The sequence below is a fragment of the Bos indicus x Bos taurus genome, chromosome 7 (genome assembly GCF_003369695.1).
Source record: "Bos indicus x Bos taurus breed Angus x Brahman F1 hybrid chromosome 7, Bos_hybrid_MaternalHap_v2.0, whole genome shotgun sequence".
Taxonomy (NCBI): domain Eukaryota; kingdom Metazoa; phylum Chordata; class Mammalia; order Artiodactyla; family Bovidae; genus Bos; species Bos indicus x Bos taurus.
Window position 1 is genome coordinate 93,797,123 of NC_040082.1, and position 23,178 is coordinate 93,820,300.

Sequence of the window (23,178 nt, forward strand, 5' to 3'; positions counted from 1 at the left end):
TGCTGTTCATGGAACCATGTCTTCTGTCTCTTCCTTACAGAAAGAAGCTTCCTCTTCCCTCAGATTCATGAGCCTGGCTTTCTCCTACCTCTGAGGCACCCATCCCACTTTCTGTCTCTCTTGCAGCTCTTCCCAGCCGTTGACCTAGGCAGTCCTTGACTTATTCCTTAGCCTCCTCTTCTTCCTAGGCCAACACTAGGGTGAGTGGATACACCCCTGAGCTTAGCCTGACATGCAGCTGTGCCACCTCTCTTGGCAACCAGAAATTCTTCCAAGCTCCAGGGCCTTCAGCCTCTCAGTGTTTCCCAGACTGACCTTGAGTCTCCCACAAGCCAGCCGCTTGTTTCCCAGGTTTCCATCTTAGCCGATGGCACCACTGTCTACTCAGTGGCTCCAGTCAGAAATCTAAGCATGACCTTTGACCTGTGTCCCTGAATGTTTCCATCCCTTTTCCGCCATCCCTCCTGCCATCACCTTAGAGCAGGCCACATCATCTTCTGCCTGACCTGCTGCTTTAGGCTCTCAGCTGGCCTTCCGTGCTCCCTCCAGACCATGCTCCTGACTGTGACAGTGGGATCTCTAGCACCCCAGTGACAGTAATGTGTCCTGTCACTCACCTGGGCTCCGTTTGCTCTGGGATGTCTTTCCTGGCCTGATCTAGTTGACGATACAGGCTCCTCTGGGTCCCCATGGCAATCAGCCAGCATGGGTTTCCACAAGGCACTGAAGTTGGAACTTGCTCATCCAGTAGGTCCTTATGGTTCTCAGAGGCATGGACCCTCTGGTATCCCCAGATGTGACATAATCAGTTTTTGTGGAGTGAATGAATGACTGAGTGGGCCTGGGGCTGGGGGAGAATGCAGATCGGCATGGGCAGTCATTCATTCAGCAAGCCTCTTATAAGTGCCAACCGGGGGCCAGGCACTGGGGGTGGGAGGCGGTGGGACAAGATGGTGGCTGGATGTGGGGATGTTCAGTGTGCTGGCCTCGAGATACAGAGTGTTTCTGACCAGCCGGGCCCCTCCTGTTTTGTTGTTGCCTGTTCCATCCACAGTCACTACTTGGCCTTACTGTGCAGCCTGCCCTGCTCTCTGTCCTGGTATCTAAGCCCGTCTGCAGATGTCATGTGGCCCGCGGGGCACCATGACCAGTCTGCACCCTCCTGGACCGTGTCATACTGGTTACTGGTCACTGGTCCACAGCCTTCAGCCTTCCCACTCAGCTTCTGTCTCATTGGCTTGCACTTCTGGTCAGGATAGAGCCCACACCCCAGCCTGTGTTTCCAAGCCTCCTTGAGACCCCTCACCCCTAGCCACTGCAGCCCACACTCACCCTCCTCTTGAGTGGGATCCACTGCTTGTCATCTCCCAGACACACCCTCCTGCCACACTCCTGTGACTTCAGTACTGCTCCCTCCGCAAAGATACACTTCCACACCCGTCCAGCTGACCACTTTTTTTCTCAATAGAAATCATCTCCGTCCTTACAGAAAAAGAGTTTAACATGAGACAAGCAGGAAGAAAAGTTTAAATTATGCATAATCCCACTACTGTTAGCTTTTTGGCTCGTGTCTGTCCATAGCTTTTTCTTTACATATTTATGGTTGTGAGCAGTCATGTGCTTTTACAGAAATCGGTTTGCACCTCCCAAGCTGTCTCTTCCTCCTCTATCTGTGAACATCTCTCCCTGTCACTGGACTTACGCTGTCTTGTGGTCACAGTGGTTACAGGCTATTCTGAGTTTATGACAGGTTGTAACTGCTTTTCTACAGCTACAAGCCCCACTGAGGTTAATACCCTGGCACAAATCTTGGCTCACCAGTTATTTCTGTAGGCAGTCTTCCTAGAAGTGAACCCTCAGAGGGGAGAGCGGGTACTGTCTAGAAGCTGTTGACCCGTATTGCCAGCTGGCCCTCCAGGGGCCTTCCGGTTCACATGCCCTCTGCTTGGCCCTGGCATCCTTGATGCCGGGCAGGGTTTCTCACATCTTAAGTGAAAAATGACATCTGAGTGTGGTGACAGTCTGCATTTCTTGTGAAGTTCATCCGTTCTGGCTGTTTATACTCTTTTATGTAAGAACTCTTTTTGTCCTTTGCCCATCTTCTTTCCTTTGGGGACATTTGCTGTTTCTTATTTATCGCCTAATTAATTCACTCATCGCCCCCAAGACGGAGTCTCTCCCTCAGTGATGTCATCCCTTGAGCCCCCGTGGGCCTTTAGAGAAAGGACTCGACTGCACCCCAGTCTCATGCTGCAAAGGAGTGCCCTGTCCATGGGGTGCTCACCTTCCTCAACTGGGCACCCCAGGTCAGCATGAGGAACACTGAGGGGTTAAAACATGATGTCTGGCTGCTCTGGTCTGCAGAAGCAAGGTGAGATGCCGTGGAATCGTCTTGTAGTCTTAACCCTTGTCTAAAAAGAGAGGAGACATTTGGAAACAGGAGGGTCCTGGCCCAGGGGTCACCCAGCCCAGCATCTGAGCGCTCTGCATGGAGGCGGCCTTGCTTTCTCCAGGGCAGTGGCTCTCGGCCAGCCCCTGAGCATTAGCGGTGCCTGGGGACCAGGAGAAACACGTCCGAGGCCCCACCCAGATCCACCGAGTCAGCCAGCTGGGGAGTTTGAGCCTTTCCGGAGGGGGCAGTGCTGGTACCGGGCAGTTGGAACCCCAAGTGAGGGGTGCTGGCCTCCCACGCGCCTCCACCAGGCCCGGGGTTTGTTGGCCCTCCTCCCCTGCCTGTCCCCTTTCCGCTAGACTCCACCCTGGCTCTGGCAGGCTTCAGCCGCCTGAAGCCCAGCACCTGTGCAGGATCCACGCCCTGACCACGCTTACCCCAGAGTGCCCCTGCTCGCCCACCAGACCTCAGCCCCCTTGTTCAGGGTTGGTCTCCCATCGCCCCTCAAGGGGGTGAGGGGCAGCCACTGACCTGCCTTCATGGCACTGACTCCAGTGGCCTCTAGGTCACCGGAAAGTCATCTGTAAGGAGCTTGGAAGTGGGGATCCCCACCCTACCCCACGTCCTGGATTCTGGACTGAGGAGCACCCTAGGGAGCTGCATCGTTTCCCCAGGTGGCTGGCGGACCCTGTTAGAGAAATGGTAACTTGGGAAGTGAGGGCCTTCCCCCAGTCGCCTGCTCTGAGCACAGCCCCTCCAGTCTGGCTCTTCTGCATAACTGGCCCACTCCCTTCAGGCACTGCCAGCGGGAGTTCTCAACCTGGGCTTGGCAATAGAGTCCTTGAGGGGCTTTACAAACTGCTGAAGCTGTCCCTGCTCCTGCCTCCCCAGCCCCCTGTCATTTCCTTGGTCCGGGATGTGGCCTGGGCAGTAATGGTTTGTAGCAGCCGTCCTGCTGATTCTAACAAGCGGCCGGAGTTGAGAGCAGTTGGTTATGGTGAAAGAAAGGATGCATGGAGGTGGGCGTTCACCACTGTTGACACTTTAGTCTCCAGCCTTACCCAGTGGGCAGAACCACAGGCTCCCCTTCATTCCTCACCCACCTCCCTCTCGGCGCACAGAGGTGCCCACCACAGAGAGGAGAGCAGACTAGGGGACAGAGCCAGTCCCAGCCCGGGAGTGCTGGTGCTTTAGGGACCTTTGCTGCCAGAGCTCCCTCCCCATCAGCCCACTGGCAAGTCCGCTTGGTGGCTCTCCCTCCTGCTCACCCCTGCCTGCTGGGGTCCTCATCTCACACCTGGTCTGGCTCATGGGTTCCTGTGGTCTCTACACTGGCCTCAGCCCTGCTGCTGCCGTGCTCCACCCAGCAGCTGCCTCCAGGCCAGGCCCCTAACTCATTGGGTTTAGCCGCCGGCCGCCTTTTGTTTGCTAGAGCACTCCTGAGTCGTCTGTGCCACAGAAGCTTGGTGCTTGCTTTTCTGCCAGAATACTCGCCTCCAGCCACCGCAGGGAGCGGGTATGCTTCTCATACCCCCTCCTCAAGGGACACACACTCCTGACCACCTGTCTCCCCTGGACCCGTCCTGTCCATCCTTTCACTCCACCATGGAGATCCCCTGGTAGCACCTGAGTGTAGCTTTGTCTGTTAGTTTCTTGCTCATTTGTTGTCTGACTTACTCAGTGGGATGTGAATTTCATTATGGCAGGAGCTATCCTTGGTGATGATCATTAAACCCCTGGCCAGCCTGGCACGCAGCCCAGCACATAGTGGGTGTTCAGTGAGTACACATTGGCTTGTTGAGAAGAGTGGAGGGGGAGCAGGGGAAGGAGCCAGTGGCCATTGTCAAAAGTGTGTGACTTCCTAAATGACATTGTTAGCTGTGGCCACACGGTGGTCAAGGAGGTCACCCAGGAAGCTTGGATAATAGGGATAAGGGCAAAGGTAGAGCCTTATGGGCCATCTTGATGGAGTGAGCAGAGGACGAGGAGCCTGGGGAGGGTCAGTTGGCGTTGCAGTCACATTCTGGAGGAGGTGGCACCTCAGGCAGGTTGGCAGTGCCCAGTGCCACTGAGGGTTTCTGGAGCTGTGTCCTAAAACTCTGTGGGCACACCCTGAGGGCCAGTTGGTGTTGGTGCGGCCGGCCAAGGTGGGAGGGCAGGGAGGAATCGGCAACTGAGGGTGGGGGGCGGGCCCTGTCCAGACGCCAGGAGGAACCAGTTGCAGCAGAAGGCACGAGAACACGGCCTGGCACCAGAAGTGCCAGGAGCCATGGGCACAGGTGGCCCAGCCTTGGGATTGGCCTTGTGGGAGGGGCAGGAACATGAAATGACAGAGAACAGCGAAGAAGATGGCCCGGACAGGGCAGGAGAAAGTAGCCCTTGCAGAATCACCAGTAGTTTGTGTAGCTTCTCTGCCCTGAAGTGGGGAGGGTGTGACTCCACAGGGCACTCACAATGTGCAGGCCGCACACAAAGAGACTGGTGAGACCGGGGTCAAGGCCAGCATCAAACAGGATGAGCCCTGTGGACAGCACACACCCCAGAACGATGGCATGAGAAGGGCTCTTCACTCTGTGACCTTCCTCCTAAAAGCCCAGTATAACCCCAGTCTGACCACAGGAAATCTTCCGACAAACCCAAGCTGATGGAGAGTCTACAAAATTTCTGGACCAGTCCTCACAGCTGTCAAGGTCATCAAAAACAAGAAAGGTGTGAGAAACTGTCCCTGCCAAGAAGAGTGTAAGGATAATTGGCAGCTCATTGTCACGGGGGACCCTGGATGGTGTCCTGGGACAGAAAAGGACATTAGGGGAGAATTCAGGCGGTCTGGCTCAGATGTGAACATCGGTACCAATTCACTAATGTGACAAATATACCATCCTAGGATGAGATGTTACTAATAGGGAACATGGGTGTGGAGTATGTGGGAACGCTGCATCATCTTTGTAATTTTTCTTTAAATCTAAAACATAAAGTATTGTTGTTTGTTTCAAGGTGACGGCAGTGGGTTAGGCTCTCATTAATGGCAGGTCTCATTAATGGCAAGATAAGCCTGGGTTCAGCTGGTGAAGTGGGCAGAGCCAGCTCATCTGCTGTGCAGATCTCTGCCTGCTGGTGGCTCACGCCTTCTGTTTTAATCATCCAGTGGGCACGTGTGTGTGTACAGGACTTGGGGAGAGCAGTCGTCTCTCCTGCTCACCCACTGTCTCTGCTGAGAGCAGAGGCCGGTGCACGGGGTGTGCCCACTGACATGGCGCAGGGAGGGGTAAGATGCGGGCTTGGTGGCCGTTCTCTTCTCGGGACCTCCTCCTGCTCCTCTGTAGGGAAGGCGTCGGGTTCCTCCCACTCTGACCGTCACCCATTGCTTCTCTCAGGGTCTCCTAGAGGCCCACAGCTCCTGTCGTGCCTGGTCCCTCCTGTGCATCCAGTTGGTGGTCACCCCACCACTTCCCAGTGGTTACCTGAGAAGGGGTGGGATACCCTGCCTGTAACCCTGGATTTCTTTGGGAAGAACTGAGGTTTGCACCGGCCTTATGATGCCCCTGGGCATCGGCTGATGATGCTGTCACCGTAGGAGGTGCTGCCAAAGGGGACTCTGGTGGCCAGGCTGCCCTCAGCGCTGGTTACCCCTGTACTTCCTCCTCCTGCAGCTGGACTTTCAGTTCAGGAAAGTGAAGGGAACCGACACTGGGGGGCGCCAGAGCCCAGCAGACCTTCCCACTCCAGCACAGCAGGGGCGGAAAACAGCCTGGACACTGACATCTGGTCATCGGCGGGTTCTCCCCACCCGCCTGTCCTGTCTGCTGCCGTGACTGTCCTCCACACCCCCCGTCCCAGGTCCCCCCCACTGGGGGCTGCACAGAGCAGCCAGCACCAATGGAACAGATCCTCAGCCCTGCTTTGGTGATGGGCTCCCCAGGATGCTCAATTACAAAAGTCACATTTTATAGGTTTGTTCTTTGCAGAAAATGTGCAAGTTTGCCAAGGTGGTGTCACGAATAAACCATCAGTACAGACTCTTAACTGTTGACCTCTAACCCCTCCTTCCCAGAAGCCATGGCTTTTAGCTCTTGTGTTTCCTTGGTCACCTTCTCTCTGGTCTTGTCCTTTTGAGCCCAGCCAGGTGCAGCCCTGTCCATCCTCTCTGTCTCTCTCTCCCCTCCTTTCTCCCCTACCCCTCGCTGGCTGGCTGGCTCCCAGTGGCTCACTGATGTGCACATGTTCTCCACACAGGACACAGCTTGGGCTACGGCTTTGTGAACTACGTGACTGCCAAGGATGCAGAGAGAGCGATAAACACACTGAATGGCCTGCGGCTCCAGTCAAAAACCATTAAGGTAAAGAGCTGCAATCATCATCTCATTGGTTCCGAGCTGCACAGAGATCTGTGTTGAGCCCTGGCCTTAGTGAAAGACCCAAGCTTTTATCTCCCCATCACTGTCTTGGCACCATTAGCACAGTTGCCCCTCAGAGCCTGGGCACTTCCAGGGCATCTCCTGTCGGCTTGTGTGAGACCCGTGTCGGGTGGTGACTGTCCCAGCCCTTGTTCCTCTGGCTCCTCAGCCCCACCTGCAAAGGGAGGATCCCCGGAAAGGACTTGCATGGGACCGCCCCTCCCCGACCCCGGTGTCCCTGGCGTGTTGGCTCACAGCAGCCCCCTGACATGAAGACCTCCCTGCCAGTCTCCTCTACCGGCCCAGCACTGCTGTCCTCCTGCCGAGTGTGCATTGGACCAGCGCCACCTTCCCACTTGGACCTGGTCATTGTTGCAGCGGTGGCAGCACTGCCCATCTGCCCCGGCCTCAGGCTCCCCTTCCTGCCCCATCCCAGCAGTTACGGTCCTCCTACCAGCTCACTCAGCAGTCACTGGCAACATTTAGGAGTTGCCCACTGTGTGCCACTCAGTGAACAAAACCATTTCCACGCCCTTGTAGGGCAGGCTGAGTATCTGCATGTGCACAGGTGCACACAGATGATAAATATGACACCAGGTGTGTGCCAAGGTAGGTGTCACCAGTTGGGGGTGCTGTGTCCTGTGGGGGTCTTCTTGATGACTTGAGGTGACTTGAGGGAAGGGAGAGAGCCATGCAGCACGACGGGGTAGCCTAGACAGACTGTCAGAAGCGTCATTCCCTAATCAGGGGCTGAGGTGGGTTCCTGGGACAAGTTGGCGAGTCCTCCAGGCCTCCCCGGACAGACCCTCCCACCTTCCTCTCAACCTGCCATCGCTGACCACACCTTCCTTTTCTCAGTCTCACCCCTCCCCACCCCCAGGTGTCTGTCTTCAGGCTCTGTCCACCCCTGGACCAGCTTTGGGTTTTCCTGATCTTCACTCCGTGCCCAGCCCTGCTGTAGAACATGCCCCCTCTTCCCACTCCACGAGGGACCCTGGCCGGGCTTCCTGCAGTAGCCCCTCCTGTGCTGTGCCCACCGGCCCTCACCCACAGACCTGGTGAGGCCCTCATGCCTGAGACAGGCACCCACCAGTGTCTCCAGAGCATCTCCCTCAACCCGAAGCCCCTGGAACAAGGTTGCCTTGTTGAACCTCTGCATCTTCCAGATCCTCAGGTAGCTCGAGGGGCCAGAAGTCTGAGTGCCCTCTGAGGGCCGTGAGCTGTGTGAGAGGGTCTGGTCCCTGCCCCTCCCAGTGCCTGGTGGTCACTGGATCTTGAGTGGTTCTCAGCTTATAGAAGTGTCACCCCAGTCTCTGCCTTCGTCTTCACACGGGGTTCCCCCTGTGTGCATATCTGTGTCCAGATGTCTCCTTTTTATAAGGACCCCCCATCATTGATCTGGGGCCATCTTACTCTGCTCTGAACTCATCATCATGAATTGGATCTATCACGATCCTGTTTCTAATGAGGTCACACTCCGAGGTCCTGGGGTCAGGACTCCCAACGGGAATTTGTGGGAGGATGTAATTCAGAAGTCTTGTGTTCTTTAAAAACCTCTCACAGGAGGGTTTCCCAAGAATAGGACAGTGGACCTGCCAGAGGCAAGGGAGCAGGTGGTGCGGGAGCTTAAGAGAGGGTTCTGGGCAGTGTCGCAGATCCAGTCGGGCGTGCCTGCCACGGGTGGACGGGCTCACTGCTGCTGTCTTCTTGGATTCTGATTTGACTCTGATCTGGACAGTAGCTGGAGAGGACAGGAAGCTGCAGTAGTCATCAGAGTCCCTGGAGACACCAAGGCTGGAAGGGACTGAAGTGCACTTGGCTCTGAAAGCATTTCCTCCCCGGGCTTTATTAAGAGGTGATCGCAACCACGGCCAGCGCCGGCCACCACAGCACTCCCCTGGCACTGGTCTGGGAATGTTCTTTCCCACAGCGTCCTTCACCAAAAGCCGAGGGCAGACCCCAAATGCAGCCTGTTCCAGGCGGATCTGCAAGGGGCCAGGCAGGACATCCTGGGGGACAACTTCCTGCTCGCCTGGCCCAATCCCAGGAAAGCGCAGAACAGCCTGAGTCCCAGCTCCTGCCTTCAGCCATCCTGCCTGAAATCTGACATGAAACAGTTGGAGTGACTCCCTCTGTCAGGAGTTTGAGCGAGGTGTTCTGTGGGGGGATGTAGACCCAGAAAGTTAAGGTGCAGACATAAGAGTGTGGCCAATATTCTTCTTGAAGTTGAGACACATGGCCACGCCCACCTGGTGGCCTCTTTCTCTGAGGGCAGTGCTGCTTCTGCCCCAGGTCTTGCCCCAGAGTGTCCCCAAAGTGCCTCAGGCCTGGCTGCAGCGCAGGGACGCGTCCAGGGGATGTTGTCACTGCTGTTCCACTCTCCCCTCAGGTGGAGCTGGGCTCTGACCACACCCCATTTTCTCCTTTCACCCTCTCTCTCTCCCTGTGGCCTGTGTCTTGCTTTCCAGGCAAAGGCAGTGCCTGTCGTCTCCTTTTCTGGAATATTCCAAATGTGCCTCAAGTGTGTGAGAGTCAGTGAGCGCGTGAACAAAGGGATGTGTGTGGGGGTGTGGCCTCCATGTGTAGCCCTGCACGCCTGCCCTTCCTGGCAGGCCTGAGTGTTGTGGTGGGAACACATCTATCGTTTGTGCCCTTGTGCTGCCCAGTGACACCTGAGAGGTCGTGTCTGCTACTGTGTTATGTATGGTCTCAGTTTTTTGACCCCCAGGGAGGAGTTCTACTCAGGTCTAACTGCTCCCCCTTCCAGAGCACATGGTTCTCTGCTGCTTCTACCTCCTTTGTCCCCCAGCCTCCTGACTTGGTCCTGACTCCCTCAGGTGTGGGGTGTGACACAGTCCTGTCTGCTCAGCCAGAGGTGAAGGGCTTTGTCCCAGGGACTCCTTGCCCACAGAGGTCTGGCCTTGGCCCCATCCCTCCATGGCCCACAAGATCTACCCTTCTCTCACCCCAAACGGGAAACACTAAAGACATTTCCTTGCCCCCAGCCTCGGACGTACACACCGTTTTATCTAAACTACTGCAAAGTTCCTATTAGTCTTCCTTCAGTTTTGCAAAACAGAAGCCCCAAAAATCATAGGGTCATTTAATGTTGAGCACTCACCTGTGTTCCCCCAGCCACGGGGCCCCATCTGGACTCCATGTCTAGCTGGCCTGCTGCCTCGTGGGCGTCACACTCCCCAGAGCACCCAGCTCTCTCCCCAGCCGTCCTCTGGGCCCCTCCCAGGTAGGACAGAGTCCCCTTCCAGCCCTGCTTCTTGTCCAGAGAGGCCCGAGGCCAAGGTAGGAGCACGGGCAGCCGGGCTTGGTCCCTGCCCTGCCCCATGCCAGCCACGCACCCCCAGACTCTCGACTATGAGATAGGAATGACATCTGCATCATCATGGCACATGAGGGTCCCTGCCTGGCCCAAGGCGGGCTGCCAGCACGGGCTGCCACAGGTGACCTCCCACAGGGTTGACTTTCCCTCACCTGAAGGTGTAACACCCTCCCTGGATGCCTTGGCCATGCACCTGCCCTAATGCTAGCAAGCGGTTTTGTTTTCAAGGTGTCATATGCGCGCCCAAGCTCTGAAGTCATCAAAGACGCCAACTTGTACATCAGCGGGCTCCCGAGGAACATGACCCAGAAGGATGTAGAGGACATGTTCTCTCGGTTTGGGCGGATCATCAACTCACGAGTCCTTGTGGATCAGACCACAGGTACGGTGCCTGGCCTGGGATGCAGTGCGCGTTCCTCTGGGTAGAGCTCGAGTCTCCTTGGGAAGGCAGATGGCTGTCTTTAGTTACTCCAGCCATGAGGACAGAATCACAGTGAGAAGACATTGGCTTTTGTTTAATGAGGCCAGGAAGGTTGGCGGGGGCGGGGGGCGGGGGGGGGGGGGGCGGGGTGTTACGTGACATAAAAGCTGCCCCAACATGAAAGTTGAGGGGCGGCCAGGCTTTTACAGTGAAAACGCTAAGAGATCCTGGCACTATCCACAGGCACCACCCATCCCAGCCTGGACTCAAACATTGCCCTCCTACTGCAGGCAGTAGGGTGCGGTGTGGTACAGTCTCTTTTCCAGGTCCAGAGTCCCCACCTGTCATTGTCCCAGAGCTCCAAGGGGACTGTTTCTGAGGAGTCATTCTTGAGTCTCCACCACTCAATAACCCCCACCCCGGTAGCACATTCAGAGCTCGAAGGCAGCATGATGTCCTCTCTCAGGCTGTCCTGGCCACTTCACTACCCACCCTTGGGTCAGCTCAGCTCAGGACACAAGCAGCTCAGGCTCTGGGCTTTGCACACAGCACTCAGGCCCCACCGAACTGAGTACCACATGCCCAGAAGCCGCCCCTCAAGGTGACCATCTGCTCCACCAGCCTTGGGCCTGGGTCGGGCCAGCCACACACTCGGCTCTGTCAGGGAAGCAGTGAGCTTGAGACGTCTGATGTTTGGGCCCCTCGGCTCTGTTTTCTGCAGGAGTGGGAATTTGCTGACCAGCTAGAAAGTAAAACCGCTGCTCCCAGAGCTCGGTGAAACTGATAGACTTGACTGGTCGTTTTTTCATGTTCTTCCAGCACTGAGCATATTCCCCACCTCCTTAGCTGAGGTAGTCAGCGCACACTGGTAGTTGGGCTGCAGCAGCCGTGGCTCCGAGGTGACCTCCCCTGGGAGGCTGAAAACAGACACGGAGCAGGTGGGTGGGGTGTCCCAGCCCGTGGCAGACAAGAGTGGGGGTGCATGTTTTCCCGTATCCTCCCTGAGCTGCATGCTCTGGGGCCCGCAGCCTTGTCCCCAACTCTCCCTTGTCCCGTCTCAGCTGGGTGTGGGCTGGAGCCCAGCTTGGAGAGGGGCAGACAGCTTGAGTCCTCCAGGGCCCCGAGAAGGAGCAGAGGCTCCTGGAGTGTGGTCCCCAGGTGCAGGTCGCTGGCAGATCTGGGTACCCCCCAGTCTGGCACCGACACCCGCTCTGCTACAGGGACATGGACTCCACCCACCTGGCCTTTCTGCCCCTGGCTCTGGGCCGGGGATGGGCATGAGGTGACAATGCCATGTGCTTGGTATAAACCCCTGCGCCAGGCTAGTTCCTGTGGTCCCTCATTTGGCCCCTCCCTTACCTTCAAGTACCAGTCAATCAAGTGACCCTGCTGACTGGTCAGCGCCTCTGTTTACCCTCCTGCACAGGAGCGTCTGAGTGGGGTGTCGGGACCTGGAGCGGCCAGTGATGGTGGCCCGCATCCCACCTCTGTGGCCCTGCTTTCCCCAGTCCTGTGTGGACTGCTGGCCTCTGCTCATCTCGGTCCAGCCCTGCACTGCTGAGCAGGGCCCAGCTCCCACTCTGGAGTCCACCCACCTTGAGGGCACCTCCCCCACCCCTGGGCCACGGAGCTTTTGTCCCCAACGTCCTGAGGGCGGTCACTCCTACAGGCAGTTCACTCACCTGTTTGCTGGAGATTTTGCCCTCTTTCCCTTTGCAAGGCTGCTGTCTCCTAGATTTTGGGAGACCCTCAGGCCTCCCCACCAGCTTCTGCCACTTATATGTGGGCCCCCACTCCACACCCCTGCCTGTCTTGAGGAGCTTTGCAAGAAGAGGGTGCAGGAGATGTGAGGAGCCCCCAGGGCCTCCTCTCCACAGCCCTCCCCTAGGCCGGAATGTGACGCTGGAGAGTAGAAAGCAAGCCCGTGGGCCTGTGGGCTCCCCTTCTCTGCTCTGGAGGATGCCACTGCTCAGTGCTCCTCTGTTGGGACCCTCTGGAGCCCAGCAGCCAGGCCGCGAATGACACAGAGCAAGTCTGCATGTCAGGTTTGCTTTCGTGTGACGTATGTTTTAAAGAAACAGAGACGCGCTCAAAAAACCTTAACCCATAATTTTTTTTAAAAATGGCCTGAGTAATTAAAAAGAAAAAAACAGATGGTCTGGTTAATTAAAAAAAGAAAAAAAGAAAAAAGAAAAACCATAATTTCTGAGCTGACAGAAGTGTTTTTTTTGTTTTTTTTTTTCTTTGCTTCTTTATACATTGTAATTAATGACTTTTATAGTTGGCTCATCTAGAGATGGTGCCATTTAGTGGTCTCTGCTCTTAATCCCAAAACTCTAGAGGAAAAATAAAAACTCATCTTTAAAATGTATACATTCATCCAAGCATTGAGTTTATATTCCCTCACTTTAAGTAACTTTCTTTTACTTGGGTTTTCTTGCTTTCACTTGGGCAGTTTTCATTTGATAGTCATTTTACAAAACCAGACAAGGAAGCCACACTTGCACACACACACTCTCTCTGCTTGATCGCAAGGTCTTCCTAAATAGAGTGAGACTGTCCCCTGCAGGCAGCTTTCTGTGGGAGCCAGCCAGCCGCGGCTTCCAATGAGATTTGCCTGCAGTTAGATCTCGTTCGGGTTCCCATCTGTCTAAGCCATCGTTCGTGTCGTTAAAGAGTAAATAAAGAGTGTATGCCAAGTACTTGTTTTCAGGTGTTCCTTCTGAACTAAAATTTTAAAATGGGCTCAGGCTCTAGACTGCGCCTGGCACATGTGAATCTCCGGATCTGGTCTCACTGACTCAGTGAGCATCTCTGGCTATGTCCATTTAAAGTTCATACTTACATAGTCATGGAGCCATGGTGGGGGCAGCCTTGAGACTGCCAGGGGCCACTGTGTGGCCTCCCAGGGTGCTGTGCTGGGGGCGCCCCCAGGAGGAAGCATTTCCCGGTTGGAAAGTTGGGGTGTGTGCTTTAGGACTTGGCATTCACAGTATGTTACAGTTGTGGCAGAAGAACCCCTGCCTGAATGCCCCTGACTTCCGTCTGCTTGTTTACATGGGGCCCACGATGTGTCTTCCCAGTCAGAACAGAGCGTGGGATTCTATTAGTAGGCCCCGAGGGGACACCACTTCTGGCAGTAGAACTTGTCATTGCTGCCCCTGCCTGGTATGCCTGAGTCCCCCACACCCCTCCTTGGCCCCCACCCTGGGCCCATCCTGGGGACTATCGATGGGACCCTGTGGGACATGGGAGCCAACTTGGGGGTGTTCCTTACACTCACTTAGCCGGTAGTCCAGGGCCCTGGGCTCTTCTGCTCTGATAACTGTCATTCACCATCTGGTAAAGGCCTCAGGACAGCCTGTGACTGGCCGTGGAGAGTGAGAACGTCCAGGGTAGGGCTGTCTGCCACAGCCTCCTCTCCAGGGTGCTCCCCCACTCGCCTTCAGCTGTCACCTCCACACTGCGACCTCCACCCTTGACCCCAGGAGAAAGAGCTGGTTCTCTTCATGGCTCCACATTGCTTCACCCCAGCCCCACCTCATTTCTCCATTTCTTCAAGGGACCAGCCCCTGTCATTCCTCCCAGGCCCAGAATGTGGGCAGAAGGAGGGTAGAAGGTGACTGAGCCCACTCCCACCTGGTTTGTTCAGGTCTCACCCTCATGCCAGGCTGACCTGGCCCTGCCTTCAGCAGTTGGGCCTGGGATTCAGGCAGCCATGTTCTTGTTCCTTCAAGGGCTGGGGCAGCAGCAGAATCGGGGGCTTGCCTTCAGGAGGCCCTGTCCAGGGACCCAAGGCAGCTGAAGCCAATGATGAACATACCCAAGGCAGGGAGCCTATGGGTGGGTGTCAGCACTGCTGAGGGCCCTCAGAGTCAAGTGAGGCCAGACTTTTCCCAGAAAACTTAGAATATCCAAGAGGTGAGTGAGGTGTTGGCGGCAGGAAAGAGCCACCAGGGGGCAGCTGGGTTACTCAGACTCCACGTCCTTCGGAGACTCAGGAGGCTGAGTCAGGCACTGAGCAAATGGATTAGATCAGGCCAAGCTGGGAAGGTGACCTGTGAAGGCCTGGCGTGGGTATGAGGCCGGATGGCCGGCAGGCCACGGGAGGGAGCACCCTGGGGCAAGGGAGAATTTCTAACTGTCCGCCCACCCCTCAGCATGCCGTGCACCGGCACTGTGGTGGGCCCCGGACCTCCACAGTAACAGAGGATAAAACGTGGCTTCCTTTTAAAAAAGAGGTCTGGGGCATTTCTCCAGGATGTTGTGCCAAAGTGTCTTATTGCGCAGAGGCTTCATTGTTTCTTCAACTCAGAAGAAAGTTTGAAACCTTAATCTTTTATTAGTCATTGTTTGTTTTAATTTGTTCATGTTCCATATTTAGGTTTAATTTTTGTTTCTCTTATTAGCCAAGCATCCAGTTTAAACCACAGTAGGCTGACTGACTTGACTTTTGCTTTTCAGTTTTAAAGCTCCTTGCATTTTTTCCCCCTAACTCCATTTTTGTTGGTTTGTTAAAAAGGTTTGTCCAGAGGGGTTGCGTTTATCCGGTTTGACAAACGGTCGGAGGCAGAAGAGGCAATTACCAGTTTCAATGGTCATAAACCCCCAGGTTCCTCCGAGCCCATTACAGTGAAGTTCGCAGCCAATCCCAACCAGAACAAAAACGTGGCGCTGCTCTCCCAGCTGTACCACTCACCAGCTAGACGGTTCGGAGGCCCCGTCCACCACCAGGCGCAGAGATTCAGGTGGGTCAGGAGGGTGCACTCTTCCTGCCACGGCCACACGTGCCGCATCCAGCTGCTCGCAGCCTGCTGGGCAGGCACTCCCGGGCTGCAGGAACTGCTGCACACTGGGCTGATCGTGTCCTGTCTCTGTGTCCCCTGCCCGCCTCAGAGGGCTATCTGTGTGGAGCCGTGTGTTTCCATCTGAGTATGTCTCTAATGGGAGTAAAAAAGGTGGCACAGCTCCAGCTAGCTCCCAGCGCCTGGCACTGCAGCCTGCAGTTCCTCAGGACAGGCAAGCGGACCGCAATACGGAGGAGCATCCTGTATCTGGGGAGGAAGGTGTAGCCTGAGTTCACTGGAAGGCTGCTCTCCTTCCAGAGTTCTAAACAGGTTTTAGACTTTTGATGAGCAGCCCAAGGGCAAACCTTTCTTGTCCACCTCCTTGTGGAGTCATTTGGTGTCTAAATATTACTGATTCTGCTGTTGAAAAGCCCCGTCCTAGAGGTGGACTGTTTACCCGCCTTCCTTAGCCTTTCCACATAAAACAGTTCTAGTCGCCAGGATGTAGTAGAGCAGAGACGCGTAGAGCTGGTGACTTGGACTCTGAAATCAGCTGTATTACTATCTCATGAACAACAGAGAGGCCCACAAGCTGGCCTGTCTTCGTTGGCTTTTCAGGTTTAAAGGCACAGCTGGGGAAGTGGACAGAAGTGAGCTTGATCCAGTTTGAAAGTCAGATAGCGCAATCAGTGTCACTGCGGATCTGGTGGAGGGTGTAGATGGCCAAGTTCAGGAAGTTACCTGTGAACTCTGGAAAACCAGAGAGCTCGGGGGAGAAGAGAAAGGGAGACACAAATTCAGGAAGGGCCAGGCAGGAGAGTGACCATGACCTCCAGGGACAGACAAAAGGAAAGAGCAAAGAGGGGAGGTCAGAATAAGAGGGAGGAAGACCCAGAAGAGGAGAGAGTTTGCAGAAGGGCCCCCAGATCTAGGATAGGATGGGTCAGTCTACCTCTGTACCATCAGAGGTAAGAACGGGGCAGTTCACGAGAGTTGAGATGGTCAGCTACCACTAGCAGGAGACTCTTGGGAGTGAATGAGAATGAACTACACTGTCAACAAGACAGCGCAGTCTGTCTTTTTGAACAGCCTTGGATCGTTTTCAGTTTAACGGATACGTCAAGGTTTAGTGAACCACTATCATAACTTGGGTCCACATCCTACAAAAGTTAGAGGAAACAAGGTTCGTTTAAAACTCAGACCTCTTTCCAGTTCTCACTGAAAAGCAACTTACACAGGCACTCTGGGGCCCTTACCCACCCCCATTTCAGTGATTCTGTGGTCTCACCACTAACAAATCATTTAACCAACTCAGACATCCGGTGTGTCTGTTTAACGTCATTCCCGCAAATTCAAAATCACGGCCCACGGCACGCCTTGATTCTTCATCAGTGGTCACCGTTCTGTCAGTGGGCCGCACCCCAGGGGGCTGGCCACTCTTCTCCAGAGTCTGTCCAGGGAGTGAATCTGTTCAGTGGCACTCGAAGGCACCCTGCTCACCCCTGGGTCAGACCCACACCTCAAACTTGATTGCGTTTTGGAGCAGGTAGTACTTTTCCGATTGCATTGTGGGGCTTCAGAGATGCTGTGTCATGCTCAAGGTTTCTCAACTGGTCCTCTGACAGTTAACTTTTGTGTTTTTGAAACATCTCAAGGGCCACATGGCTTCAGTAGCAATTTTGTCATCTTCCTTCATCGTTACTGCCACGGCCATGATTTGTAGGCTTATTTTTACATGACTAAAAGTGTTTCTTTAGAAACGGGGCCCAAGGGGCTTCCCTGGAAGTCCAGTGGCTAAGACTGCCTTCCAAGGCAGGGGCCATGGGTTCGATCCCTGGTCAGGGGACTAAAGTCCCACATACTATGGGGTGCAGCCAAAAATTTTTTTTAGAAACTGGGTGGTCTCACATTTTTGGTAAAGCTTGGTGGACTTGCAGTCCACAGCCCAGGCCCTTCTGGGGTGTTATGAGCCAGCAGTGGAAGGTTGTCCAGAGCTGTGCCCTGCTGCAGTGGCCTTCATGGGTGTATGCTGTATGCAGACACTGCTTGGCTGTGAACCCTTGGAGAGGGAGGGTCCTGACGAGGTGGGGGGTACAAAATTCAGAGAAACAAGAAGATTCAGCCCTCCCCCACCCCAGGCAAACACACATACATACACAGACGTATAGGATAAGGAAGGGTTTCCCTAGAGGGAGCTGGGAGTGTAACAGCACCTAGGAGGATGTAGAGAAGTTCCCATCTTTTAAAATGTGGGAAGTACAGGTGTGACTAAACAGGACCCCCCTCCCCACAGTGGGAGGGGTGGAGGGAGCGGCTGGTCAGAGGCCACTACAGGCCCCCTCAATGGGGGAGGTGGGTTGAGGCTCTGACCCACTCCGGGCAGCCAGTGTCTCCTCAGAGCCCATTCCCTATGGAGCAAGGAGCCCGTGCCCTCCCTCTGACACTGTATTGACTTCCGCTCAGTGAAAAACTCTGATGGTGCCCAAGGTGGGGGGCTGCCAGCCCAAGCGCCCCCATGGGCCACGTGTCCACGCGCGGGCCCACCTTGACCCTGACCTGAACGCTGTGCTCTCTGTTTGCTAGGTTCTCCCCCATGGGTGTAGATCACATGAGTGGGCTTTCTGGTGTCAATGTCCCGGGCAACGCTTCTTCGGGCTGGTGCATCTTCATCTACAACCTGGGCCAGGATGCCGATGAGGGGATCCTCTGGCAGATGTTCGGCCCGTTTGGCGCCGTTACCAATGTGAAAGTGATTCGCGACTTCAACACCAACAAGTGCAAAGGCTTTGGCTTTGTGACCATGACAAACTATGAAGAAGCTGCCATGGCCATAGCAAGTCTGAACGGCTACCGCCTGGGGGACAAAATCTTACAGGTTTCCTTCAAAACCAACAAGTCCCACAAATAACTCGCTTACGCTTTTTTTTTTTTTGTACGGAATAGATAATTAAGAGTGAAGAAGTTGAAACTTTTTTGTTAGTGTACAACTCATTTTGCGCCAATTTTCACAAGTGTTTGTCTTAGTCTAAATGAGAAGTGAAAAGGTTTTTATACTCTTGGGATGCAGCCGACATGTTCAAATGTTTGAAATCCCACAATGTTAGACCAATTTTAAGTTTCTTAAGTTATTTCCTTTAAAATATATATTAAACAGAAATCTAAATAGACTGCATTGACTAACCAGTCCCTCGGGATGGTGGTGAAACTGAAGCATGCTTTAACTTCCGAGACTGTCTAACACGCGTTTCATTCAATGTCTCCACAAACTGGATAGAAACCAACAAGCAAACAGAAATGATGTTTTAGTTTTAGTTCCTAAAGATGTTAGACAGATGCTGAGTGCGTGTTTTTCTCAACCGCTTCCACATTTTAAGCGATTTCTGCTTCGGTTGACAGGAAATTGCTTTCCCAAGCAGGTCCCATTGCCACCTGCTGCTCACTCAGCTGAGGGCCCCCGGCTGTGGCAGCGGGCCAGTCTGCTGTGGGCCACCGGCGGGAGGGGGACCGCACGCCGGGCCGGGCCAGGCCCTGCGGAGGACACGAGGGGTCTCCTACGCCCAGGCGCCAATGGGAACGGACCAAAGAGTTTCAGGGGAACTCCAGTGTATTCCAGAGTCAGATCTCAGCTGCAGGCACGCCTCAAGATGCCTTGCTCCTCCGACACCCCGAATTCCTGTCCACACGTTGCATGCACAGTGCCCCCACAACAGCGGATATTGTCGACCCCTGTCTTCGCTCCAGTTTCCGAGCGCATTGACCACAGCTCCAATGCGTCAGATAGCTCTATTTTTTAACGACACAGAAACATTTGAGCATTGTATTTCTCGCATCCCTTCTCGTGAGCGCTAGGCTTTTTTCTATTTTAGTCGGGTTTTGTTTTGAAACTTTGCTCTCCTGTGAACACTCAACAGAAAAGTACTTACTTCCTGACAGTTACCTATTAACAAAAAAAACAAACAACAACAACAAAAAAACACCCTTTGATTTGTAGTTTTAAAGATTAACCCTCAAAGTTCTCTTCATAACTGCCTTGACGTTTTGGGTTGTTCTGTTAATTTTCTTTTGCTTTTTTGTGTTTTTTGTTTGTTTTTACTTTTGCATTTAAGACCATTAAATTTGATTTTGTTTTGCTCGAATTTTGTTTTGTTTTTTATTTTACCTTTTCTTTCTTTTTGGCTAGGTAAGGTACAGACAGCCCAGCATTCAGGGAGGATTCGTAAAATTTTAAGCAACAAATATACTTGCCTCAAGACAAAGCATTTCCGGATCTGTGATGTTAGGATTGCGCCCGCACAGGTGGGGTTTTTTCCCAAACGGGGAGTGGGCAGGGAGAGTCCGAGAGAGGGCCTGAGAGGTAAACAGGCAGGGCCCCAGGCTCCGGGCAACTCCTCAGGAGCGTGATGTGATTTTTTTTATAAATAACCAGTGTATGAGAGAGTCAAAACCACCATAATTTAGTACCAGCGGTTTTTAACCTTGACACGAGAGACTAATAAAGCATGTGAACGATAGGCTGTTTTTTAGTTATCGATATCATGGAATTGCGGCTTTATTTATTTATTTATTTATTTAAGTGGAAGTCACTGGGCTGTAGGCACAGCCTTCCACAGAGTGGGTCAGTGTTCTGAAACACCACCCCACTCCCGCCCTCGACCATTTGAGGCTGCCCGTCCCCCCATCCCTTCCCTCATGCTTTACTGAGGGACTGCCAGCCGCTTACCTGAGCCTCCCCAGTTTACCATGCAGCCCTCTTCTTACCCCACAAAGGGCCAATTTCATCCCTTGAGGTCTTGTCTCACAAGTTGGCCAAGTGCCACGGAGGGCCTCCTCCCTCCTGTAGGATCTTCCAGATTCTAAGTCCAAGCCAGCTTACATGCCTCCTCCTGGATCCAAGGCCCATTTGCCCGGACTTGACATGAAGAGGGTCCCCACTGTGTGTACCCCAGAGCACTCCACACCCCAGGCCTGGGATGCTCTCCTAGAAAAATATACCATGCAGGTGGTGCCAGCCTCGGGCTAACATCTTCTCAGAGCAGGTGAGGCTCCCCGTCCTCAGGGTGGCCCTTAGGCCTCCTCGCTGACACAGCCTGCCAGCCCACGCTGGCATGCAGTCTCCTACGAGAACTCTGTCAGAGGCCTGCACTGCGGAGCGACAGGCTCACAGCCAGCACCATAGCCCGTCCCCTCGTCCCCTCTGTTTTATTGGGATCACATTGGTTTTCCTGATGGTAGTACACATGAGATGGAAACGTGAAGCGCATACGGACCTCTGCGAGTTGCCCAGAGTATCTCAGTAAATGTCTCGTTTTACGCGGTCCCCACTCTGAACAGCCTTCTGGCTAAAAACCCTCATGTGTTTCTTTGGGAGTTTTAATTTGCGAGCGTGCAGGAGGATACTGCCTTTGACACGTTCTACTTCCGAAAAGTAATCGTCACTGCCACGGAAGTCCCAGATGCTGGCCCTGTGTCCGAAAAATTCATTACATCGCTAAGCTTGTTTGCAAAAGGAAGACCTCATTTTTTTTTTTCAAGTCACAATCTGAAAGAAACCATGTTTAAAAAAAAATTTTTTTAACCTAGATCAGTCATATTTGTATCTTGTGAAATGAATGCTCTCCTTTTCTTTAAGAATTTTGCTGAAAAAGAATTGAGGATAAGATGATGTTAATTTATGAAAACTTTGGTTTGGCACATAAATACCAAAGAGACTCTGACTGAATTCTCTTGGCCTGTGTGACTGGCCCTCCTAGTTGTTCACTCAGCAGCTGCACCTCTGTGTACCTGGTTCCAGTCAAATAATCCACTCTTTACCCCTCAGCTCTGCCTTTCTTCAGCTTTTCAATGTCATACGCCAAGCTGTGGTTTTCTGCGCTGGCTGTGCCTCTGGTCACACATCCCGTGACTGCGACATCCTCCCCCACTGCCCCCCCTCTTGCCAGAATAGCCAAAGGCTGGGCTTTCTCAGCCGGCGGCACCTTCCTTGTTCCCCCAAGGTGAGTCTTTCCCTCGCCAAGGGCAGCTGCCTTAACCTCCGAGAGTCTGCGCTTGGCGTTAGTGCTGGAAACCCACCTTCCAGGCTCTGAACCTCGCTGCTGTAGGGAGCCGGTCCTTGTGAGCTGGCAGCTGTGGTGGGGAAGCCCTGCTGGATCAGACAGACGTGAGAAGCCTGAGACAGCCATTGACAATAACTTAGCCAGTTGGCCTCCAGACTAGGGCCGTGGACTGACCCCAGTCTGCCGTTGGCCTTGAAAATCAGAGTTAATGTCCCCCTGGCTGTCCCATTTTGCATCCATCCCTGCCTGACACAACTTCCCTGTGCTTTCCACAGCCGTCCTGGGCTGGATCACAGAGAATGAGACCAAGCCACCAAGGGCCCCTCTTCCCACCCCACGACCCCCACCCCAGCCCTCCTCCATCTGAAATCCCTCCCATCTTCCCAGGACCCACGGTACCTCCTGGGACCTGAGGCAGCACCTCAGGAAACACCTGCTGCTCATCAGATTCCCAGGCCCAGCCCTCACCCCAAGTCCTGAGAGCCCTCCGCTGAGTGGCAGCGGGAACTGACGCTTTCTTGCAACGGCAGTAGGACCCCCAGCAGGGGTCACATTTCCACGCCTTTTGATTTTGCCTCTGACTTCTTAACGATTGTATTTTTCCACAACCTTTTGGTGACAAGAGTCAGTTTTCTGCTTGGTCGTTAAATAACTTAACTCCTCGTAAGTCCCCGTGAGGACTGAAGTTAGGCTGACCGGTGGTCTGCAGCGACCCGGGAGGACTGTGTTTCACTTCTGCCAGGAGAGAAGGCTTGTCCGTTGGTCGGGGCCACGTCTTTACTGTGTAACGTTCCGTGTATAGTGACTTGCTCTGGGCCGGTGGGGGGCACTTTCCCAAGTGGTTCCCACGTTGTACAGTAGATGGGTAGACCTTTTGTATATTAGTATGTTTTAAGTTATTGGTTTGTTTTATATAAAATAATTTATTTTTCAGGTACCATTTTTCATTTTAACTTTGTTTTTACATGGGTTTGTTTTCAATAAAGTGTGACACTGCTGTCCAAAAGCCAACAATAAAATGAATCCCATTGTGTTCTTTGGAGATTGCTTATGTAACTAGCTTTTTTTTTTTTTTTCTTTTTCTTTTTTTTCTTTCTTTTTTTTTATTTTCAGGGAAAAAAAATGTCCTCCTCAGTTTTCCATCCCCCCAGTTTGCCTTTTTATCCTTGTGAATAAATGTTCTTTAGTGTTTTAGGAGGAAAAAGCAAACCTAGATTTTGATAATCCAGAAGACTTCAGATTAATAAAGAAACTTTGAAAGAAGACCATTTTTCAAAATTTTAGTGAAGTGTGAATATTTTTTGTCAATGGCTTTCTCAAAGAGAATGAAACTTTTGCACCATTTTCAGAGTTTTTATAGAGATGCCAAATTGATATATTTACATGTAATGAAAACATGAAAAAGTTTTATTAAACAATTGTTCATAGCTGTGTAGACATTTTAATTCAGTTTTCAAAGCTCTCAGAGTGTATTTTTGGAGTACGGAGTGCTCACAGTGTGGGGCCTTACGATTCCAAAACAACGCGATTGTCCGAATACATAGTCCTTCCCGCAGGTATCAGGTTTGTGTTAATCTCTGTATGTTAACTATGACTGGAATTCTGTGATATTTTGGTAATAAATGAAGTGGGATCGTGGAGACGTGGTGGTGTGGGGGTGACGGTGTGTGCCTTGTAAAGCAGCCATCGCCGAGTGAAGCGCCAGTGATAGCTGCCGGTGACTCCCTGCTTCCTAGTTCAGAGGCTGCCCCTCACCAGGCTCTGTGCTCGGGGAGGCAGGGAGCCCTCGGGACA

General features: G+C 53.4%; 1 protein-coding gene across 1 annotated transcript in view; it reads left to right on the plus strand.

The window, feature by feature from the left end:
* Nucleotides 1–22,811, plus strand: part of ELAVL1 (ELAV like RNA binding protein 1) — a 40,532-nt gene extending 17,721 nt beyond the window's left edge. The window contains exons 3-6 of the mRNA XM_027547546.1: nucleotides 6,626–6,729; nucleotides 10,352–10,505; nucleotides 15,067–15,292; nucleotides 17,915–22,811. Of these exons, the coding sequence (XP_027403347.1) occupies nucleotides 6,626–6,729; nucleotides 10,352–10,505; nucleotides 15,067–15,292; nucleotides 17,915–18,239 (809 nt within the window). The 3' untranslated portion in view covers nucleotides 18,240–22,811. The remainder of the gene's footprint in view (nucleotides 1–6,625; nucleotides 6,730–10,351; nucleotides 10,506–15,066; nucleotides 15,293–17,914) is intronic.
* The last annotated feature ends 367 nt before the right edge of the window (nucleotides 22,812–23,178 follow it).